At 34.9% G+C, this 20,217-nt stretch overlaps 3 protein-coding genes across 9 annotated transcripts; 2 read left to right on the top strand and 1 right to left on the bottom strand.

Moving 5' to 3' along the window:
• Window positions 1-213: 213 nt before the first annotated feature.
• LOC105122266 (12S seed storage globulin 1-like) lies at window positions 214-2,459 on the bottom strand. 2 transcript variants are annotated; one of them, XR_841668.1, is made up of 4 exons: window positions 1,931-2,459; window positions 862-1,582; window positions 423-708; window positions 214-389 (listed from the first exon to the last, which is right to left on the bottom strand). XR_841668.1 is itself a non-coding variant. In XM_011021281.1 (3 exons), the coding sequence occupies exons 1-3, from the start codon at window positions 2,124-2,126 to the stop codon at window positions 555-557; spliced, it is 1,071 nt and encodes a 356-aa protein (XP_011019583.1). In that variant the 5' UTR covers window positions 2,127-2,459; the 3' UTR covers window positions 214-554. The 2 variants fall into 2 exon arrangements, 1 of the variants encoding a protein (XP_011019583.1); XM_011021281.1 differs by having other exon boundaries at window positions 214-708.
• A 2,250-nt stretch (window positions 2,460-4,709) lies between these two features.
• Window positions 4,710-10,562, top strand: LOC105122254 (galactokinase). 2 transcript variants are annotated; one of them, XM_011021259.1, is made up of 13 exons: window positions 4,710-5,071; window positions 5,450-5,625; window positions 5,713-5,759; window positions 5,853-5,947; window positions 6,046-6,128; window positions 7,075-7,143; window positions 7,463-7,648; window positions 8,272-8,406; window positions 8,585-8,719; window positions 9,118-9,188; window positions 9,762-9,839; window positions 9,978-10,119; window positions 10,199-10,562. In XM_011021259.1, the coding sequence occupies exons 1-13, from the start codon at window positions 4,909-4,911 to the stop codon at window positions 10,307-10,309; spliced, it is 1,491 nt and encodes a 496-aa protein (XP_011019561.1). In that variant the 5' UTR covers window positions 4,710-4,908; the 3' UTR covers window positions 10,310-10,562. The 2 variants fall into 2 exon arrangements, with proteins under 2 accessions (XP_011019561.1, XP_011019570.1); XM_011021268.1 differs by lacking the exon at window positions 4,710-5,071 and adding an exon at window positions 5,139-5,361.
• Window positions 10,563-14,925: 4,363 nt separating this feature from the next.
• Window positions 14,926-18,204, top strand: LOC105122202 (uncharacterized). Of its 5 annotated transcripts, none has more exons than XM_011021182.1 (5): window positions 14,935-15,229; window positions 15,549-16,503; window positions 16,727-16,792; window positions 17,299-17,440; window positions 17,576-18,204. In XM_011021182.1, the coding sequence occupies exons 2-5, from the start codon at window positions 15,996-15,998 to the stop codon at window positions 17,631-17,633; spliced, it is 774 nt and encodes a 257-aa protein (XP_011019484.1). In that variant the 5' UTR covers window positions 14,935-15,229; window positions 15,549-15,995; the 3' UTR covers window positions 17,634-18,204. The 5 variants fall into 5 exon arrangements, with proteins under 5 accessions (XP_011019502.1, XP_011019512.1, XP_011019484.1 ...); XM_011021175.1 differs by having other exon boundaries at window positions 14,936-15,229; window positions 15,630-16,503; XM_011021200.1 differs by lacking the exon at window positions 17,576-18,204 and having other exon boundaries at window positions 14,926-15,229; window positions 15,630-16,503; window positions 17,277-17,359.
• Window positions 18,205-20,217: the final 2,013 nt, after the last annotated feature.

Here is a 20,217-nt window from a genome sequence, read left to right as displayed (position 1 = left end):
AAGTAACATGCCAAGAAGAGAAAGCATAACCTAAGGTATGACTCCTGCTTCATGAGTTAGTTACATTGCAGTCCTTTCGGTTGTAAAAATGAATTCACAGAGCCTGATGCAGCAATGGCTAGCTACACCTCATCCTACTGATGCCAGGTTTGGAAATTTTCATTTCCATCTGAAAGGCAACGCGAGAGAAAGAAAGAAAAAAAAAAAAGAGGCTGATAAAAAACCACGCATGTTTCGGTTGTTAGATTCATAACTCGCTACAGAACCTTTTGTTTTTAGGGGTTACATATGGGCTAGCAAGAAGTATAATCGATGAAAAAAAAAAAAAACCCAGAGCACAAAATGATAAGAACACAAGAGAAGTCTTAACAGCCGTTTATGTCAATTTCTTGCATTTAAAAATGCGTAGCGGTAGAGATGATTAAAATTAAAGAAAACAATTGCTGATATCCACCAACGGTGGAGATAATGAAAGGGATTATGTTATTCGTAAGGACTCTTCAAAACTCTTATTGCCACGACAGCGTGTGAGAGAATGAAGCTATGCATCCTCCTCATTTTGGAGGTGGGAAGAAAATTTCCTCATTCATTCTCTTGGAGCGGAAAAGCTGCTCATCATCAGGAGATACTTTGAGAGATGCCTCTAGCACTTGAGGAGATAGAGCCTTCCACACGGAAGTCCTTCCAGCCAAATGAGTGAATATAGGACTGCAATTATCATAGAAACACAATTATGCTCTCTCTTCTTCTTTTAATCAACTATGTCAGCGTTAAAATACAGTATTCATCTATCAGTAGGCAAATATGCAATTAGCTTTAGGTGACAGTGCATGGAATTGAAGAGGATTGAGTAAAACTTACTTGGGAGTGGTGATGATGGAGAACCATGACATCCCATCTGGATCACAAATCTTTGCAACAACAAAGAACCTAGGAACAATGAACAAATGACCTGCCTTGACGGTTGTTTCCAAGACCCTGCGGCCATCGACCCCAACAACTTGAACACGGCCACTACCACTGACAATGTATGTCACTTGTAAAGCAGAGTCACAAGAAAAACCAGGAGAGCACATGGCTTTTCCATCCAGTCTAACAAGATCAGCACCAAGCCCAACCTCAGCAACCAAAGGAAGGTTCTTGGTATTCAAAAGAACAACCTTTCCACCATCCTTAATATCAACATCTAGTGGAGCTTCCTCACAGTTGTACACAAAGCCCTCACGACTTCCCTTTTTGGGTTCAGGCATCTTAAAGGATCCATCAAGCTTGACAATGCCTTTGGCTGTCTGGTTTCCAACTAGGGTCTTCACAGCCTTATCATCCACATCCCATGCTCGGCTCACGAACTCAGAAGAGAAGCCAGTGAAAATGCCATTGGAGCCAGTCAAAAAGAAATCGGTGAATTCACCAGTTTTGTGGGCTGTAGAGGTGTCACCCAGGAAGAGAACTACAAGGTCAGTGTCCTCTTTGTTATACCACCATGTAACGACACCGAAAGGAAGAGCAATAGCATCACCCTTCTTAAGGGCAACTACATTCTCTTCTTTCTCAGGAAGAACAATACCAGCTACCCCATTCCCTACAAAATGCAAAACGAAAAAATGGTCATACCACGCAGTAAAATTCTTCTCTTTTATTCTTTTTATTGAATCATTACCCCAATATCCTTTAAACAAGAAAAAAGTACTTCTTTTGAGCGTTTATAAAAATCAATAGATCTTCCAAAACTTTGCACAAATCTTGCACCAAAACCAGTACTAATATAAAACATATTCACTAAAACTTCTTTTTTTTTTTAAATCCTCATCCATTATATGCTCACTACGTATAATTGATTTGTGGATTAAATAGGCATCATATCAGACAGAAGCCCAAAACCAATTTCAATCAATCTTTTAATAAAATGAAGAGAGTAATTAATTAATACCTTGAAGAACATAGGCAACCTTCGCAGAATCAGAGTAACGAGGAATAGCAAAACCATTCTTTTCAAGGGCCAGCTTGGCTGCACCTATGTTCCCTTCTTTTAGCATGGCAAGCTCAGCTGGGCTCCACGCATAATAAGACCCACCATCTCCTCCATACACCTTCTTGCACAATTTTGGTGACAGATCAACCTCCATTCTTTCTAAGCAAGATCTAAACTCTCTCCCTTACGGTAATTGATATATTGTTGGATAAGAAGGTTAAAAGACTGAGCAGAGTGTATGGTATTTATAGAGATGATGTATTAAACGGATAGGTATAATCCTGGCGTGATAACGACGGATAGAATCACGCTTAGCAGTTTGTTTTAGGTGTTGTGAGATCATGAATACCATACTATCCGGTACCGCACCTTAATTTTCGCACAAAAATCGCATCCTTCTATTCTTCAAATGCCTTCTCTTCGTGTAAAATACTTATTTTTCGCGTTACAGTTCAAAACCCATCGTTTTTTTTAGAAAAAACTTTGTGGCCTTTAATTGAAACGTGAAGTGTTTTCAATATCCCTTTTCTCTTAGTATTTCTTTCTTTTCATTTGCCACTGAAAATCTCAGATTCTTCTGTCCATGTTATTGTTATTTCATTTAATTAAAATAACCCCTACTACCCGTGCTCTTTTGTCATTTCATCTAGAAATTAGAATCATAATTGCGCAAGTAATTAATGAGGGGCTGAAGATTGAACATTGATACTGTATTTGGAAAGGGAGTGGAAACCAACTTTTCTTATATAGGTTGGCTTTAATGATGTTCAAGTGGATGTGGATACACGAGGTGCTTCTAAATTTATCCACAAAATTGAAGTATCAATGATAGGAAAATATATGTTTCTATTTAAAAAAATAGATATAACTAAAAAAGAGAAAATACCAGATGAAAATATTTTTATTATTTTTAATGGATAATGAGTTTTTTTAATATATAATTAATAAGATATCACTTGTTAATCTCTAATCACTATAATTTTTTTATTTCATTAAATTTTATGGGGCAAAAAAATAATTAATAAAATACTACTAATTGTATTACTCTTTTAACATCATAAATTTCCTCGCAGTGTTGTAATCTACGAATACTTACAGGGGGGGACATCAAAGAGAGTGGAAGACAGTGTGGTGGAAGATCGATTATTGAATGCAGATAGTTCTAGTTCATCTGCTGTGGGTGCTACAACTAGTTCTCAAGAAACTTAAAAAATTACAGGTGTCGCAGAAACTAACAGTACGAGGATTCCGGCGCCGAGTCAAAATTAGAAAGTTTGCCCTTTCTTGTCGCAGTCAACTTTGTCTACAGATTCGCTATCTTTTCCAGTTTGGCTTTTAATAAAAAAGGGTATCCATTTTTATTTGCTATCCTCTACTGCTACACAAATTGCTGAACATTCTTATTTACACCCTTCTTCCTTTTCCCTCTCATCATATTTCCATGAATGTGCATGATCAAAGTCTTCCCCTACCAGTGAATAATCCAAGGATGATGAACACTCTGGAATAATTGTTTATATTTAGAAGGATTAAGCTAATCATTAAGGAGAATAATAATGGGTGTAAATAAGAGTATTAAACTCTCCTACACCTTTCAATCCAAGGACATTTTACTTGTAGAGGATATTGATTCCTCGGATTTATATGAGAATAATAATGGGTGTTTTCCTTCCCATCGTGCTGTGCTGGCAGCGTAGAAGCGGTGGCTTCATGATTTTCATTCCACGTAGTGAAGGAGAGAATCTGATGAAGAGCCACCAACTAGCAGACAGATGTTCATCATCAAGTTTAATGACTCGTGTCATCATTCCCTGGGAAAGCTCTCCCCCGAAGAAGAGAAAGTGACAAACGGATCATGTGGTCATGTGGACATGTATCTCGTGATAGTGTTGGAATCTGTCACTTTCTGCCTTCGTAATCCTTGTCGACTAGCACTCATGATTAGCTTTATTTAATAAATTAATCATCTGAGTTTGCTTTTTATAATATTTTTTCAAATTTATTTTTTATAACAATATATATTTATAAAAATAATTACATTCAATCTGAAAATTAACATGCAGAAATCCAAAGTAAACAACTTTTAAAGTTTGTTAGCGGGATTTAGAAATGATTCGTTGTGTATGCTTTTTTTTCATGATTAAATATTTTTAAAAAAATTAAAATTTTATTTTATTATTTTATATTTCTAAATTGTTTTGATACGTTGATATTAGAAATAAATTTTAAAAATAAAAATTAAAATTTTATTTTATTATTTTATATTTCTAAATTGTTATCTCGACATCAAATTAAGATACATTACTTTTTAAATAAAAAATAATTTAAAAAAAAACTATTATCTCGACATCAAATTAAGATATAGATTGTTTATTATTTACTAATTAATATTAAATTTTATTTTTATATATTTTTTATTTTCATATCAATTTTTTATATTTTTTTAAATATTAGCAATAAAATTAATAGAATAATGAAGCATACTTTTTATTATTGTTATTATTATTTTAAAAGTAAATATTTAATAAAAATTAAATTGAATTATCACTCAAGCATAAATCTTAAACATGCAGAGTCTACGAGATAAAATGCGATCCAGCTAATCTAGGTATGTTTTAACAATAATCTCGGTCTTAATGTGGCAAAAGATCTCGTGATAATTAGATTAAATAGTCAGGATAATCCTATCCATAAGGAAGGCGATGATGGTAAGGGTGATTTTATTAATTAAGTTATTCAACAGGCAGTAGTAGATAAGAAGAAGCTAAGTAATTAGAAAACGAAGAATCATCTTCCCTTTCTATTGGTATTGTTATTATCATCTCCTTTTTAATTAAAATTTAGACTCCCCCTTTTCTAGCACGGAAAAAACACCATCGCTACATAGAAAAGCTACACCTGATAATCAAGTCAAGTCAAATCAAATCATCAGTGAAATGGCGAAGCATGAGGAGACGCCAATCCCATGTTTCTCATCTCTAGAGGCTGTTTACGGAGACGGATCTCAGCTTGAAGAAGCTAAACTCCGTTTTGATCACTTGAACTCCAAGTTTCTTCAAGTTTTTGGTCACCCTCCTGATGTCTTTGCTCGTTCTCCAGGTTAAGAAAATAACTCCCTCCCTCCCTCTCTCATCAACCTTCTGTTTGGTTCCCGAGAACATGAAGGAAAAGTCAAAACTTTGACGAAAACAAATAAAGACTTGATGTTAGTAATACTCGATAAGATTAACAGATAGATACACACCTCATTTATTTGAACCGGTTTCTTCAGTTCAGAATATCACACGCTTCCACTCGATGTAATATATATATATATATCATTCTATCTGTTTGGTTCGCTGGAAAACGAATGGACAGGAAAGAAAGTTAAATTTCTGAAAGTTATTCCAGTTAGGTTTATTTGATCGATTTAAGAAGATTTGTTGGTTCTGTTAACAATAATACGCAATTTTTTTTTTTAATTTCGTGTTTTTGCAGGGAGAGTGAATTTGATTGGAGAGCATATTGATTATGAAGGCTACTCGGTGTTGCCAATGGCAATAAGGCAAGATACTATTATAGCAATCCGTAAAAATCATGCACAAAAAGTTCTTCGAATCGCAAATGTTAATGACAAATATACAGAGTGTACTTATCCTGTTGATCCTAACCAGGTCTGAACCAACCTCCAACTTCTTCAATAGTAATTTATTCATTGTTTTCCCGTTGGATTGATTGTTATATTCTGTAATAATTTGCAGGCAATTGACTTGAAGAATCATAAATGGGGTCATTATTTCATTTGTGGGTATGATACAGAACAGCTATTTTAATTGATTAGTTCTGAAGCATTTTGTGGTTTCCCCACCTTTTTTTTTCAATCTTTTTTGTGGATTTCCAGGTATAAGGGTTTTTATGAATATGCGAAATCAAAAGGAGTGGATATGGGTGACGCGGTTGGACTTGATGTTATTGTTGATGGAACTGTTCCAACAGGTGAATGAATTAGAAGTTGATTTTAGTTAGCTGTTGCTAATGAAATGACATCGCCTGCTCATTATAAGAGAAGACTAACCTGGAGTTTTTTAATACAGGTTCTGGCTTGTCCAGCTCTGCTGCGTTTGTTTGCTCTGCTACCATTGCTATTATGGCTGCTTTTGATGTGAACTTTCCAAAGGTAAAACAGTTCTTTCACCAAAATTATATAATACCTCGACCACCTCAAAGTTGTTTTAAGGGCGTGATTTAATCTTACGGCTAGAACTAGAAAGCACTTCTTCAGTATTAAGCATCCAGAAAGCCTTGCTATACTGTCAAAGTTTTGAATTTGTTACTTTTTCAGATTTCGCTGGTGTTATCAACACTTTTTTCTTGGAAGAGATTGATACGTTTCTATCCTACTACATCAGTAAAATAATATTATTGTGAGAAAATAACATGCTTGTATTTCTGATCTGTACATTAGAACATACACTGGTTGCTATCTGCCGTCATGCTCATAGCACTCTGGTTACAATATGCTTCTTTTCATTCACTGTTTATATGTTTCCTTGACATCTTTGGGTTTTCTTTTTTCTTTTTTGTCATGGGATATCAATATCTTTTTCAGCTGTGCATGCGTGTCTATTATGAATTGACATGTATTATTTTTTTCTTGCCAACCAGTTCATGCCTGGCAAATCAAATTAGACCAACAATTCTGGCCTTAATGTGCATATGGACTATATATTTTGTTGTTCTTTGTGTTGATGATGAATAGGCCTTTGGTTCCTGAGAACACAAATTGTTCTCATTTACCATACAAGTTTCGTAAGAAATTTCCATGTTATTTTTCTTGTCAGCTAGTTCGTACCAGGTAAAATCAAATTATTCCAACAATTCTGACCTTAATGTGCGTATGGATTGTAAATGTTGCATTATCTTGAGGATTGGTGTGCCTTTGGTTCACGAGAGCACGAATTTCATTCGTTACTTATACTGACGCTACTCTATATTTGCTTGTTAACCATATGATCTACTTGATGGAAAACTAACAAAATGGATTTGTCAATGTTTATTTATCGTTATATCCTGTTTCTTTCTTTTTTCTATCTGAATTCTATCGACGTTACCCTCTTTAACAGAAAGAAATTGCCCAGCTAACATGTGAGTGTGAAAGGCACATTGGAACACAATCTGGAGGAATGGACCAGGTTATACTTCATCCTCGTGAGCTTGTTTAAATTCTTGAAAAAATATACTCGAAAGAATGTTTGAAATGCATCCTCCTGAGTCTGAGACAACCGTTGCTTTTACTCATGGACAAATCCAGTGTACAAGGTCTTCCAATGTTTTGTTTGCTATTCTGCTTCTCTGTTTGGGATAGAAACACATCATGATGTCAGAAAATTGAATCTGTTATTGCTTTAGAACAGAACATAAAAATCAATTGAGAGTGAGGAGGATCCAAACAGAGCTGGGAAACTGACTTTCAGGGACATCGAACATAATAAATCATGTTTTACTTGGCAGGCAATCTCTGTCATGGCCAAAACTGGATTTGCAGAGCTTATTGATTTCAACCCCATTCGGGCAACTGACGTGCAACTTCCTGCTGGTGGAACTTTCGTGATTGCACATTCTTTGGCTGAATCTCAGAAGGCAGTCACTGCTGCTACTAATTACAACAACAGAGTAGTTGAATGTCGACTCGCTTCTGTAAGCGCTATTTTCATATACTGGTTCTGCTTTCATATTCCTAAATATGTTCCAACTCTTGTATTCTTGTACTGCATTTTGAGTTTTGCGCATTGTCGTAGGAAATCATTTAAAATGCAGTCAAGTGTTCTAGAGTGTCAAATTTGCCCCTAACTTTAATAGATGCACACCCTTTGATGCATTGTAATATTTGACATGTTAAGGGATACGATGTATGTTTAAGATGCAATTATTCATCGACTTTTTGTCAGGGACCAACTTTTTGGGACAAGAAAAAGTAAAAAAGTGGACCATTTTTACTGCCCAGTGGGAGTATCCATTTTGAATTGCGCCATTCATTGGTATTTGCATCTGATCTTAAAAGTCGCAACATACCTTCAAGCTAACTTGGAAGTGTGAACTTGCAGTTTTAGTATCAGAATCTATGCTGAAGTGTCATTACTGTTTTAGAAAATGAATTGAGCTGTGGAGAAGGGAAACAGTCCTCTGCTCTCCACCTGCTGCTTGGTGCCTTAATTAAAAAGGGGACTGCGTTACAAGTTAAAAATGCGTATCTTCTGAATTTCTCTTCTATTGGAGGCATTGTCATGCTTATATTACTGATTTTGGAATACCTTTTTCAGATCGTACTTGGCATAAAGTTAGGAATGAAACAACAAGATGCAATATCAAATGTCAAAACTCTTTCCGATGTTGAGGGATTGTGTGTGTCATTCGCTAATAGCCGTGGCTCTTCAGATCCTGTCATTGCTGTTAAGGTATCTATTGCTAATTGATCTACTGTCACTGCACCAATTTATTTTACTTAAACGAATTAAATGATTTGTTATGACCATGATTCTGTTTTGGCGCACATATATTTTAGCTTTACATTGTAAGTTCTTTGTAATTGTTTTGTCACTAGTGTACCAATTATCAATATTATCTTTGCTACAGGAACTTTTGAAAGATGAACCATATACGACTGAAGAAATTGAGGCAATTACCGGGGAAAGTCTTCAATCAATCTTCGAAAATTCCCCATCTTCTTTGGATGTTCTAAAAGCAGCCAAGCACTTCAAGTTACATCATGTACTATTCTCTACTCGCTGCCATGGTTTCTGCACTCATTTATTGCTCACAGTCCGTAGGTGTATCTGAGTTTATGATGCAATATTAATGGATACTTCTTGCTCATGTCTTTTATCGTTGAAATTTCTGATTTTTTTTTCTAGAAAATCGGCAATAATTTTCTGCATGGCGTCTTGATGTACAGTTCCATATTGCAATGTATTATCTTTATATCATGTTTTGATAGCTAATATTTAGACTTAATCCATTAAGCCTGATAATGTTCAAACAACTACTTTTTTGTACCCTTCATTGCAACAACCCTACATCACCGGTTGTTATTTTTTTGAAGCCCTCTGCTTAGTGTCTTTTTTTTATTCCAATTGTTTAGGAAGTCATAATTTGCGTTGTTTTTCCAGAGGGCTGCTCATGTTTATTCTGAAGCAAAGCGAGTCCATGCTTTCAAGGATGCTGTGTCATCAGATTTAAGGTGCTCACTGAGTTTACTGCATATGCTTGGAAGAGAATGCTTATGTATTCCTCAAGAAATTTTATGTGAAATCATATGTTTTATTAAATGAACATATGTTCTCACATAATTGAGGCATGTTATTTTTTTCATATGTGAAGAAAATTAAATTCTATACTTTTTCAGACAATAATTCAGTTTTTCTGGGAGTTTTTATTACACTCTTAAATATCCTGAGATGTCTGAGGGCTAATCAGTCAAGTCAAACTTTGGGAGTGAATATATTGAATTTACCTTTATTTGTTTATTTTCTCCCTCTCACTGCCTCTTTGAAAGATTTTTGACAGCACATCTCTTCACCCGTTGGGTCTGTCCACTACAACTTACGTGTTTTACTTTATGCATTCACGTGCTCAGATCATCTTCATTTTCATTAAACATGCTTTCGAACCTTTCCCGCGTTGGGGTTTGGGGAAAGCAGTTTTGCAATTGTATTATAGTCTCTTCTGCGAAAAAATACAGTCAGAGAAGCTGTTTGGGAAGCAACTACATCCAACCTTCGAAGTATTAATTCCCAAATACCTTGTTTTGCAGTGATGAGGACAAGCTAAAGAAGCTCGGTGAGCTCATGAACGAGAGTCACTACAGCTGCAGCGTTCTATATGAATGCAGGTACAAATGCTTGAAGTATATTTTCAAGAACCTGTCTATACAATGACTCTGATGGACCGAGCTATCATAAACCTCGCATGGCGCATTGCCTTGTCTGTTATGCTTATTGTAGTTATTTCTTTTGTTTCATGCATCTAGCTGCCCCGAGTTGGAAGAACTTGTAAAGATTTGCCGGGATAATGATGCTTTGGGGGCTAGACTTACAGGAGCTGGATGGGGTGGCTGTGCGGTTGCTTTGGTGAAAGAGGCTGCTGTCCCTCAGTTCATCCTCAATTTGAAGGTATTTTGACGTTCTTTTACGCGGAAAATTCCATTTCATTAATTGTAGGACTACAGCAAGTTCCCTGTACTATCATCAGGAAAAGTTCTATCGATCAAGAATTGACAAGGGAGTAATCAGCAAGAATGATCTTGGCCTCTATGTTTTTGCTTCAAAGCCTTCAAGTGGTGCTGCTATTTTCAAGTTCTAACAACGCTTTCTCCTCATTGAAAGATAGATCTTCCAGAACCGGTCATATGCCTGTCTGCTTGTTTTCTTTTCGGAAATAAAAGCGAGGAGTCCATTTTTTCTAGCTTTATTTATGTCAAAACAAATGAATTATCTAACGAACGAACAAAAAATGAAGCTTTCTTGTGGTAATCACGTTCCTGATACAATATTTTATAGGGCCTGCTGCTTGGGGATATAAAACCTTGTATATAAAGTGTCAATAAGATTCTGAACTGGTAAAACGAAACGGTATCCTTGTATTCTATATTATTTAAAATTTTACTTGATATGCTCAGATTATTGCACCATTCGTTGTGTCAATTCAAATCCACTATTTATAAATTTTATTAAATCTCGTTGCTTATTTTTTAAAATTTATTTTATTTATTTAAAACCAATAATCCTTTTTTAAGAAATATCTTCTTCTGTATCAAAATTAATAAGTTTTACATTTTGATACTCCAAAATGGAATGCACAAACAGTTACAAATCATGGACAATTAGTTATCCAATACTTTTAATCATACAAGGTAGGTTGATTAACAAATGCGAGAAAGTAAAATTTGAATTTATGAATCATGCATGCTCCAAAAATCAGTTCGGGAGTTTATTTGTTTGTTTCCCGGGATTGTGGGTGTGGGAGATTTTCCTGATCAATGTGGTGGCCGCTGATTGAATGGCATCAAATCAAAGTAAATCGTGCTGTGCCCTAATGGGCTGCAGGACCAGTAGAATTGGTCCACCTTACATGCTCTATCTTGTAATGGGCCAAGGAGGATCTGGACGAGTTCTTGCCTCGAAACTTTGTCGGGGGTGGGCCATGTATTTGTATTAGGTTTGGATTTAAGGAGGTAATGAAAAACAAGTTTCTCGTTTAGTTTTTCCTGATCTGAACACCTCAGTCTGGATGTGTGGCTTCTTGAGATTTAATTTACTGAAAGAGATGTATTTAACACGAGCCGTGAAATGTGGTCGCATTTCCAATCTTCAATTCTGTCATATACGTAAATGGAGGATTAAATTTGAAACTACGTGATACAGTGCTAATTACTAGCTTCATCAGTTGACTTCATCATCATCATCATCGCATCCTCCAGCCTCGGAAAGCAATTGAAAGTGGTAAACCTGGCAGTATCTTGGGAGTCCCGCCTGGCACTCTTGTTAGCCAATCCTTTTTAGTCGTCCCAAAAGATGGATGCATGAATAACCCCGAGTGGTAGGACCTGGGAATCATGTTCCTCTTACAGGTAAAAAGAGCCGAACATAGTGCAGTGTACTACTATATAACAAACCTCCTCAAAATACCCAGTAGTTAATTAAACGAAATATATTATTGTTGGGAAAATTTTACTTCCTAATAGGTCAACCTTCCTCGATTGAATTAGTTGGTATTTAGCATATTTTCAGATACCAGGATTTAAAAAAAAAAATAAAAAACCCTCGAAACATTGATATCGAGATGGGAGTGTCCGAGAAAGCTCCCCACCTACAAAACAACCAAACGTTGTCAATTAAATACAGATGATGATGTGTTTAGACTTTAGACTGCATTATTTTCTCGCAGCGGGGCGGGGGTTGTTGATTTGGGCCCACCACACATATATCCTTCTAAGCGCAGGAATCTGGACTTAATCTCCATGCTTAAAAGCCCCTTTTATAAGGAGAATCGGACACCTTTCGTTCTTGCTACATTGACCTGTCCCCTTCTGATCCAGCGACGGTGGAACTACGCTAGCTGTCTTTTACCGATTTGCTATTCTTCACGTTTTAAACTTGGTTTGTTCTAGACATTATGCAAAAAAGAACTCCGAACATTATTGTTATAGAATGAATGTCTTCAGTTCAATTGCCTAACAAAAAAAACAAATATCAACCACTTCTATGATACTTGCATCCACGATAAAACAGAATCTTCACACACTGCACTTCTATGATACTTGCATCCACGATAAACAGAATCTTCACACTCGTTTAAATAGTATTAATATATTTTCAATTTTTTTATTTGAAAATATATTAAAATAATATTTTTAAAAAATTATTTTTAATATTAACATATTAAAATATATATAAAAAAATTATTCACGATTTCATCAGCGTTCTAATCAGGAAATCCAAGGGTCATTTTATTTTGGTGCCCTTTTCATTTCCTTGAAAATGACAACACCGTTTACCGGCATCCACGGCGTCAGGATTCCCACAAGACAAGGAGAAGCTGGAATCCGGACGGCTTTCACGCAGGAAATGGTGAGGCCACGAGGATCACCGTTTAATTAGTAGGAATTCCAAATAAAAACACTTTCAGTTTTCCGAAACCATCTCGGAAGAACCCGAACTGCTTAGATACACTGGAATTATCTAGTGGTTTTGGTTTAAAGCGTTTAACATTTTTGCAGCAGCGAAAACAACACCTAGCTTCACTGGAACTTGAGTATCTATATTATAACTAAATAAGAAATATAATGGTCTTATTTTGAAAGAGGGTTGGGTTTTCCATCCTTAAAAAATATATATATATATATATTACATGAGCTTAGTATATACATAAAAAATCTAATCACTGCGATGTAACTAAAAAAAAATTACCATCCTCTTCCCACTAATTAGTTATCTCGAATACGTGTCTTTGTGCCAGCTTGCATCAGGATTCAGGAGAAATCTTAACATTTTATAGGATTTAATAATTTTTTCTTGGCGTGGTGGTTCTCTAATTATTTTTAAAAATAATCAAATTAATACTATAAAATATATTAAAAAATAATATGAATTATATTTTATAAGAGGGTTGGGTTTTCCATCCTTAAAAAAAAAAAATCTATTACATGAGCTTAGTATATACATAAAAAATCTAATCACTGCGATGTAACTAAAAAAATTTACCATCCTCTTCCCACTAACGAGTTATCTCGAACACGTGTCTTTATGCCAGCTTGCATCAAGATTCAGGAGAAATCTTAACATTTTATAGGATTTAATAATTTTTTCTTGGCGTGGTGGTTCTCTAATTATTTTTAAAAATAATCAAATTAATACTATAAAATATATTAAAAAATAATATGAATTATATTTTATATTTTATTTAATAGTTTAAATTATTTAGTTGATATAATTATTTGATATGATATTATAGTTTTGGTTATTGAGTGGTCATGAATTTAAATTTTATTATTTTTATTTATTTAATAAAAATTAAAACACAAGATAAAATAGATTTTTGTAAATTTTAAATTAAAAAACTTTCATTTAAAAAATTATATAAATTGTATCCATTATGCATTTTATAGGATTTAATAATTTTTTCTTGGCGTGGTGGTTCTCTAATTATTTTTAAAAATAATCAAATTAATACTATAAAATATATTAAAAAATAATATAAATTATATTTTATATTTTACAATTTAGTTAATATAATTATTTGATATAATATCATAGTTTTAATAATCGAGTAGACATAAATTTAAATTTTATTATTTTTATTTATTTAATAAAAATTAAAACACAAGATAAAATAGATTTTTGTAAATTTTAAATTAAAAAACTTTCATTTAAAAAATTATATAAATTGTATCCTAAAATTTTATTTAATAACTTAAATTATTAATCTGTTACGCAGTCATTTTGTGTTTAATTGAAATTATCCAAGACAGGTGAAACGATTTTCTAACCAGCACACATATATAGGTCACGTTTGTCTGGGGCTAATATACTTTTAAAAATTGTGATCTAAAAGTAAATAGAATATTTCGTTTTCCTTGACAAACATAGAAGGACGATACCGTTTAACATCTGTAACAGCATTAGAACTCTCCCAAGACAAAAATATTTAATTGCATCTAGAAGGTTTGATTAGGATATGTTTGTTTTTTATTAAAATATTCTACAGAGAAATATTGTTTATGTTTCTTGAAAGTATTTTTCAGAAAATACCCTTATCTCGTTTCTTTGGTCTTGAGCGGATTAACCAACTGATTAGCTGATTAACCAAGCTTTTGACTTATTTAAGGTATTTTCTAAAGTATTTAAAAGGAAAATCAGTAAAATATTGCATAGTTAACTTTTAAATTAAGAAATATTTCTACACGTTAGTTTTGGTTTTCTGCATTCCTTGACGAATTCTTGCAAGCTTTTGCTTATAAAAAACAAAAAAGCAGCAGAGATTTCATTTCAATACTCTTGGCAGATGTTAATCTTTGCATTTACTAAAATTCTGGAAAAAAACTTTATCTTATCTTATTGTAAATATTAATAAAATATTTTGACGAATCGATTCAAATAAAAAGCATATCATTATTTAAAATTATTCTATGAATATTATTTTCTGAAATGATTAAGAACTAATGAAACTAATATTGAGAACTAATATAAGTAATGTATTATAAACTTTATCTTATTATTTCCTAAACCTGAACATATCATAACTACAAAGTGTTAACATACCATATATAGGCATGTGTACATGATGCATGCAAATTTAATTGTCAATAAAAACACACAAAATTTATAAGTTGTGGGGCATAAAACTGAAATTGTAAATAAAAGGGAAAAACACAGCCAAGTGTCGATGAAAATTCCAAGACAATCACGTCACCTGGTTTTCATAAGAAACAAGGAAATAATTAATTTTTTTCTTTTTTTTCTTTAATTAATATTAAGGATTCAACAATTTAAGTTTCGCAACGACCGGAATCGTCTTTTTATTCTTGCTGAAACCCACCGTGTCCTTCCCTTGTATCTCGCTTCCTTCTCATCCTTTCTGTCTATTTTCTTTATATTTAGTAGATGGCTATCTGTTGCTTTTATTTTTATTTTCTAACATTGAGAGAAAGAGAGAGAGAGAGATAGCCCATTTTGACTGCCTTTGTCTGCTTCGGATCTGGGGTTCTCTCTCTTTCTCTACAAGGTACTTATCCACTCCTTTTCTTTTTCGTTTTTCTTCCCCTGCTCTTTTTAGGGTTTTATTAAAAAAAAAATAATGGGGTACTTTGGATTTGTGTATTTGATCCTGTAATTTGTAATGCATTGTTTTCTTGTGGTTTTGCTTTGTGGGTTTGATTTGTGCCTGCCTTGCTTTATTTTCAACGCTTAATGGGTTCTTTGATTTATTATCAAGTTTTAAGCTTTTCTTATGGGTGTTTTTGTATCTGCCTGTTGTGTGAAGGAATGTTAAAGTCATGTTATTTGTTTTGCCTTCTGTTTTTCCAATTATGTACCCTCTGCAGATTGAAGCACAAACTCTAATTTTGGGCCCTTTACGGATCATGGAGTGTGGCTAACTTTTTATTCCATTATTCAAAACGCAGGGTTTTGTTAGTTTTTGTGATTAATTTTGAGATTGACAGCCTGGGTTTCGGAAGGAGTCGAGGGTTGAGGCTTTATTAGTGAAAAGGGCAAGTTAGTTTGCTATTACTGTGGACTCTGTATGTCTTCATTTGCGAGTTATGACTGGAAAGTGTTGTTTACTTGATGAAGTTGGATATGTTTATCGTCAATGCTCGCAGTGCTCTGTACTTTATCATGTAAAAAAAGGTTAATTTTGTATGATGGGTTGGCTTTGAGGTTTAATTTCTTTTAGCGGTCTTGCTCTTGTGAATCTATTTTGGGCTTTAATTGTTTAGAGTGAGAGATTGAAGACATCAGACTGGCGTTGGTTGCTGGAAATAGATCAAATGGCTCCAAGAGATAGAGATTTTGAGGTTGATCTTGAAAGTGGGGTGAGAAATAGTGTTGAAGATTCATGTAAAGATGCAGGTTCAGGGGTAAAAACACCAACAAAGCCGTTGCTTGCTAAGGTTTGTGGAGCATTCGCCGATGGGACAGCCAATGGTGAAGAGAGGGTAAATTTGTGTGGCCACGTGTCAGACACTGCTGGTGGTTCTGCAGACCACGCGAAGCTGGAGGGTGAAATATCTGTTGATAAAGTAGAGAAGAAAATGGTAAAGGAGAAGCATAAAAAAACGAGCAATAAAAAGCCTCCTAGGCCTCCACGAGGTCCATCACTGGATGCTGCTGACCAGAAGCTGATCAAGGAGATTTCTGAACTAGCCATGTTGAAGCGTGCAAGGATTGAGCGGATGAAGGCTTTGAAGAAATTAAAAGCTACAAAGCCATCATCCAATAACAATTTATTTGCCATGGTGTTCACCATTCTATTCTGCCTTGTGATTCTCTTTCAAGGTAATGCTTGTGCAAGTTTTACTGCCTTAATCTTTAACCCATACTTGGTTCAAGCCAGTGGTTTGGATACAAATGTTATGGGGATAACTTATGCTTTAATACATGCCTTTGATTTGGACTGTAGAGTTTTTCTTTATGTTTGAATTTCCCAACCATTCAAAAGTTACATTTGACTTCTTTGAGCTGGAATGTGTGAACTTTCCCCCCTTTGTCCATTTTCAGCATCTGCTATTTGTGTTACAGCTCCCATCATGTAGTTTCCTTGTATATAGATGTTTATTTGCGAAAGGAGGGTGGGCTTCTGAATTTTGATTCTAATATACTGTATCCTATGCTGAAATGGTTTTCTGAGTCTTGCTCTGTGTGTATAATGTTGGCTACATGTATCCGGGTTAGAGTTTTCAAAATGACATTGAATCATGTTCTAGTGTTGTCCATCTATTTTCTTTTTCCTGCTTTCTCTAATTTTTCAGACATCCTTAATTGTTTGGGGGCATTTGGGAAAGATGATTTTGTTTCAGGCTTTCTATCACTCTCTCTCTCTACCCTTCTTCTCCTGTTTCATTATTTGTTTTATGATCTTTTTATTTGTGCTTTCCTTGCTTGTAAAATGATAATTTTCCCTGGGTGCCATTGCAGATTGCAATTCATTTTTGGAAACTCATTGGTCATATTACTTAATAATTTTTTACAAGAGGTCATTCCATTACAGAAATCACTGCTGGCATTTTTCTATAAGCATTTTCTTTCTTTTTGCTAACTTATGTTAGTAGTTTCATGCAATTCATTTTGCAGGAATGTCATCCAGAGCTACATCTGCAAGCTCAATGGGATCTCCTGAGTCATCAGAGACAGCTGGTGATGGTTTAATTTCAGTTCAATACTTTGGGAATCCATCTGCAAGCGAGTCTAATGGACCTGGGTCTGGATATCCGAAGTATGTCATGGATCACATTTCCCCTGTTATATCTTGCACTTTAAGTACTTGTACTTTCTGCTTTGGTCATATCAGGTGTTATTATTATGTTATGGTCTACTACAACTAATCTGTTTATTTGTTGATGCATTGCAGCTTCATAGAAACAATTGCTGGCTCAGATCCTCCCAAAAATCCAAGAACTGTGAGATGAGTGGGGAAAAGAAGGCAGTTACTGTAATCAAGCTTGTGTTGTTCAAAGAAATTTACCTGCTTTCTCGCACTTCTCATGCAAGCCATATACTTGCACTTTTTGTACCAATATCCCTCCAAGATCGAAGTTTGTTGGGTAATTTATCCCTTACATGCATAGTGTTTGGAATGAGTTAGATTACCGAAAAAGTGTACTGGTGGATTTTTGGGGGAAAACAGTTTAGTGCTGTGGCCTTTTAGGTTGTGAGCCGCTTATGATAAGTTCCCTCTTTACAGCCGCCTTACTGTATAATTCTCCATAATGAAAACAAAGGCAGGTTTGTTTGTGAATTGATTTGCTAGATTTAAATGAATCTCGTATCTTGTTCTACAAACCATTTTTTTTATTTGATGAACAAAATGGGATGGAATGGGCAGGGGTGCCTAAATATGAAGCAGCAATGTATATGGATCCCAATGTTTTAGGTATTAGAGAGGTGAAATGACTGTTGATGGTAGCCTATTATCTGTAAAGTATAACATGGAATATGTTTATGTTTAAATTAAATTGCAATGAAAAGACCTGGTATTCTCTTTAGATTTGTTGTTGTCAGCACGGTATCTTTCTTCTACTTCATGGATTGGTGTTCGAAATCAATGGATTTCTTTCATCTCTTTTTCTAGAACTTAGCCTTACTAGTTTTTTTGGCTTTGCTTTGTTTTGTTTTTATTTTTCAATTGGTGTTGTTGGTATCTCCTAGCACCAGCTAGTGTTCGAAGATTTCATTTAAGGAAACTATTTACGCTCCATACCTAGTTCTTGCAAAAGACAACGTGGATATGATGTTGTATGATTTATGGAAGAAGAAATTTGGTTAATCAAAAGCAGCAGCAGCTCTAAGGGATGTAGATAAAAAGGAGATTTTAGATCAGATATTCATTTCTTCAGCAATATGTTGATGATGGCCACAGTTACACCACATAAGTCCCAGCACGAGTTATTTCCTACCAGCTAGTGGTGATTTCTTCGACCCTGTGCACGAATCAACTTCATCGGCAGCATCCAACATCCCATACTAGGCAAATCCATAGCCACCCTTATTCAAGGCATCGATAGCCTGGGGAAGAATGTACTGCACAACTGGTATGTACACTTCAGCACAGTAAGCTAAGGATTGTTCCAGCTTGGGATCTTCGGTTTGGTTGACTAGTTTAGGAATGTAACCTAGCGTGTCAGTTGCATTTGACAAAGTGATTTTTGCCATTATGTCAGCTAGACCTTGAACATCTGCATTCAAACTTTTAGGATTTGATTGTAGAGATGAGACAGATTTTAATCAGGTGTCTTCTTGCAAGTTTTGTTTATTAAATTACCACATTGGATTAGTGGTGCAAGAAACAAAAGGAGGAGGCAACGGAGAAGTAAAACGGACGATAAAGAGATTGGATGTTTCATCTCTGCCGGAATGCAAATAGCTAGACTCGGTGCCGTGGTGTGGTGATTTTTAATAGGGAGTTGGGCTTCTCTTTCTGTTACGAAATCGAGTTTCATGACATGTGCTTGTTACTGTGAATATAATAATTGCACTAGTGTTTCTCAATGAAGCAAGGGCAGAAAATGTCTGTACTAGTTCAGGATGAGGTTGAGTTTTCACTTCCGAAGGGAGAAAACGCTGGTATCACATGCCCTAGCCTAATTTTATCATGAAAGAAGTTGCCTTCAGAGGCTGTGAAGCAACGCACTGAAATAAAAGAAACAAAGAGTAAAACAATTTTCAAAGGAAGCCAAATTTGTGAAACTACAGTTGGTTTCTGACTGCTGTCCTCTTCCTTCAAAATCATTTGGAGATGTGAAGATTTCTAAGGTTTTTGACTTGGTCTTCGATTAAAAACAAAACTGAAGTTTTTTTGACTTGTTCTTCTATAAGCAGACTCGTGTGTTAGCTTGCTTTCGATCTGCAGTCAATATCTGCAAAGCGTATGGGTTTAAAACGACCAACATCACGTTTTATCTTAACTTGTGGATTACTACAAATCACACCATGCATCATGCCTTTCGAGATCTTTTTATTCTCATTGCGAGGTATCGTTGAAGAAGTTGCTGGGAAAACAGCAAAATGAACAAGAACACAGGAAGATAGACAGCCACATGAGCACATTTTGGTATTTAAAACCCCAGAAGCCGTTTGGTTCTTCTTCTTCTTTTTCTTTAATAATAATTTTATTACATCATGGGTGTAAATAGAGCGCGCATCTTCATGTGAAACAGAAAATCAAGTACTGGGCGAAGAGAATAAACATCATGCGTGTGTAAAAGAATACATCCTTCATGATGGTGTATGAATTTGTCCTTATATTATGTATTTATTAGACCATCAATAAATTGAAAGATTAAACCTTGCTAGCAATTTCTCATAATAACCATGGCGGGAAGTAGTTGTTGGCTCCTCATTTTTATTTAGTTTTGAATATATACGTTCCTTCTAAGATGAGGTCCTCATCAGCCTGCCGCCGAGGCGAGGACTTCCTCTTTCTCTTCTTCCTCCCTCTCTTTTACATGCTCTCCTCACGCCCTCACTGTTTAGTATTTACTTTTGGACAAAATT

This window comes from Populus euphratica, unplaced genomic scaffold (genome assembly GCF_000495115.2).
Source record: "Populus euphratica unplaced genomic scaffold, PopEup_1.0 scaffold1.1, whole genome shotgun sequence".
Taxonomy (NCBI): domain Eukaryota; kingdom Viridiplantae; phylum Streptophyta; class Magnoliopsida; order Malpighiales; family Salicaceae; genus Populus; species Populus euphratica.
Note: the sequence above shows the minus strand (reverse complement) of the source record. Positions and strands in the feature narration are given on the sequence as shown.

Excerpts from the sequence above, each read along its gene's own strand:
- LOC105122266 (XM_011021281.1), bottom strand. The coding sequence starts at position 2,126 with ATGGAGGTTGATCTGTCACCAAAATTGTGCAAGAAGGTGTATGGAGGA. Across the intron at positions 1,583-1,930 it reads GGTTGCCTATGTTCTTCAAG|GGAATGGGGTAGCTGGTATT; the intron begins GTATTAATTAAT and ends TGCATTTTGTAG. Across the intron at positions 709-861 it reads TCCATCATCACCACTCCCAA|TCCTATATTCACTCATTTGG; the intron begins GTAAGTTTTACT and ends TGATAATTGCAG.
- LOC105122254 (XM_011021259.1), top strand. The coding sequence starts at position 4,909 with ATGGCGAAGCATGAGGAGACGCCAATCCCATGTTTCTCATCTCTAGAG. Across the intron at positions 5,760-5,852 it reads GGTCATTATTTCATTTGTGG|GTATAAGGGTTTTTATGAAT; the intron begins GTATGATACAGA and ends GTGGATTTCCAG. Across the intron at positions 6,129-7,074 it reads TTGATGTGAACTTTCCAAAG|AAAGAAATTGCCCAGCTAAC; the intron begins GTAAAACAGTTC and ends CCTCTTTAACAG.
- LOC105122202 (XM_011021182.1), top strand. The coding sequence starts at position 15,996 with ATGGCTCCAAGAGATAGAGATTTTGAGGTTGATCTTGAAAGTGGGGTG. Across the intron at positions 16,504-16,726 it reads CCTTGTGATTCTCTTTCAAG|ATCTGCTATTTGTGTTACAG; the intron begins GTAATGCTTGTG and ends TCCATTTTCAGC. Across the intron at positions 17,441-17,575 it reads CCTGGGTCTGGATATCCGAA|CTTCATAGAAACAATTGCTG; the intron begins GTATGTCATGGA and ends GATGCATTGCAG.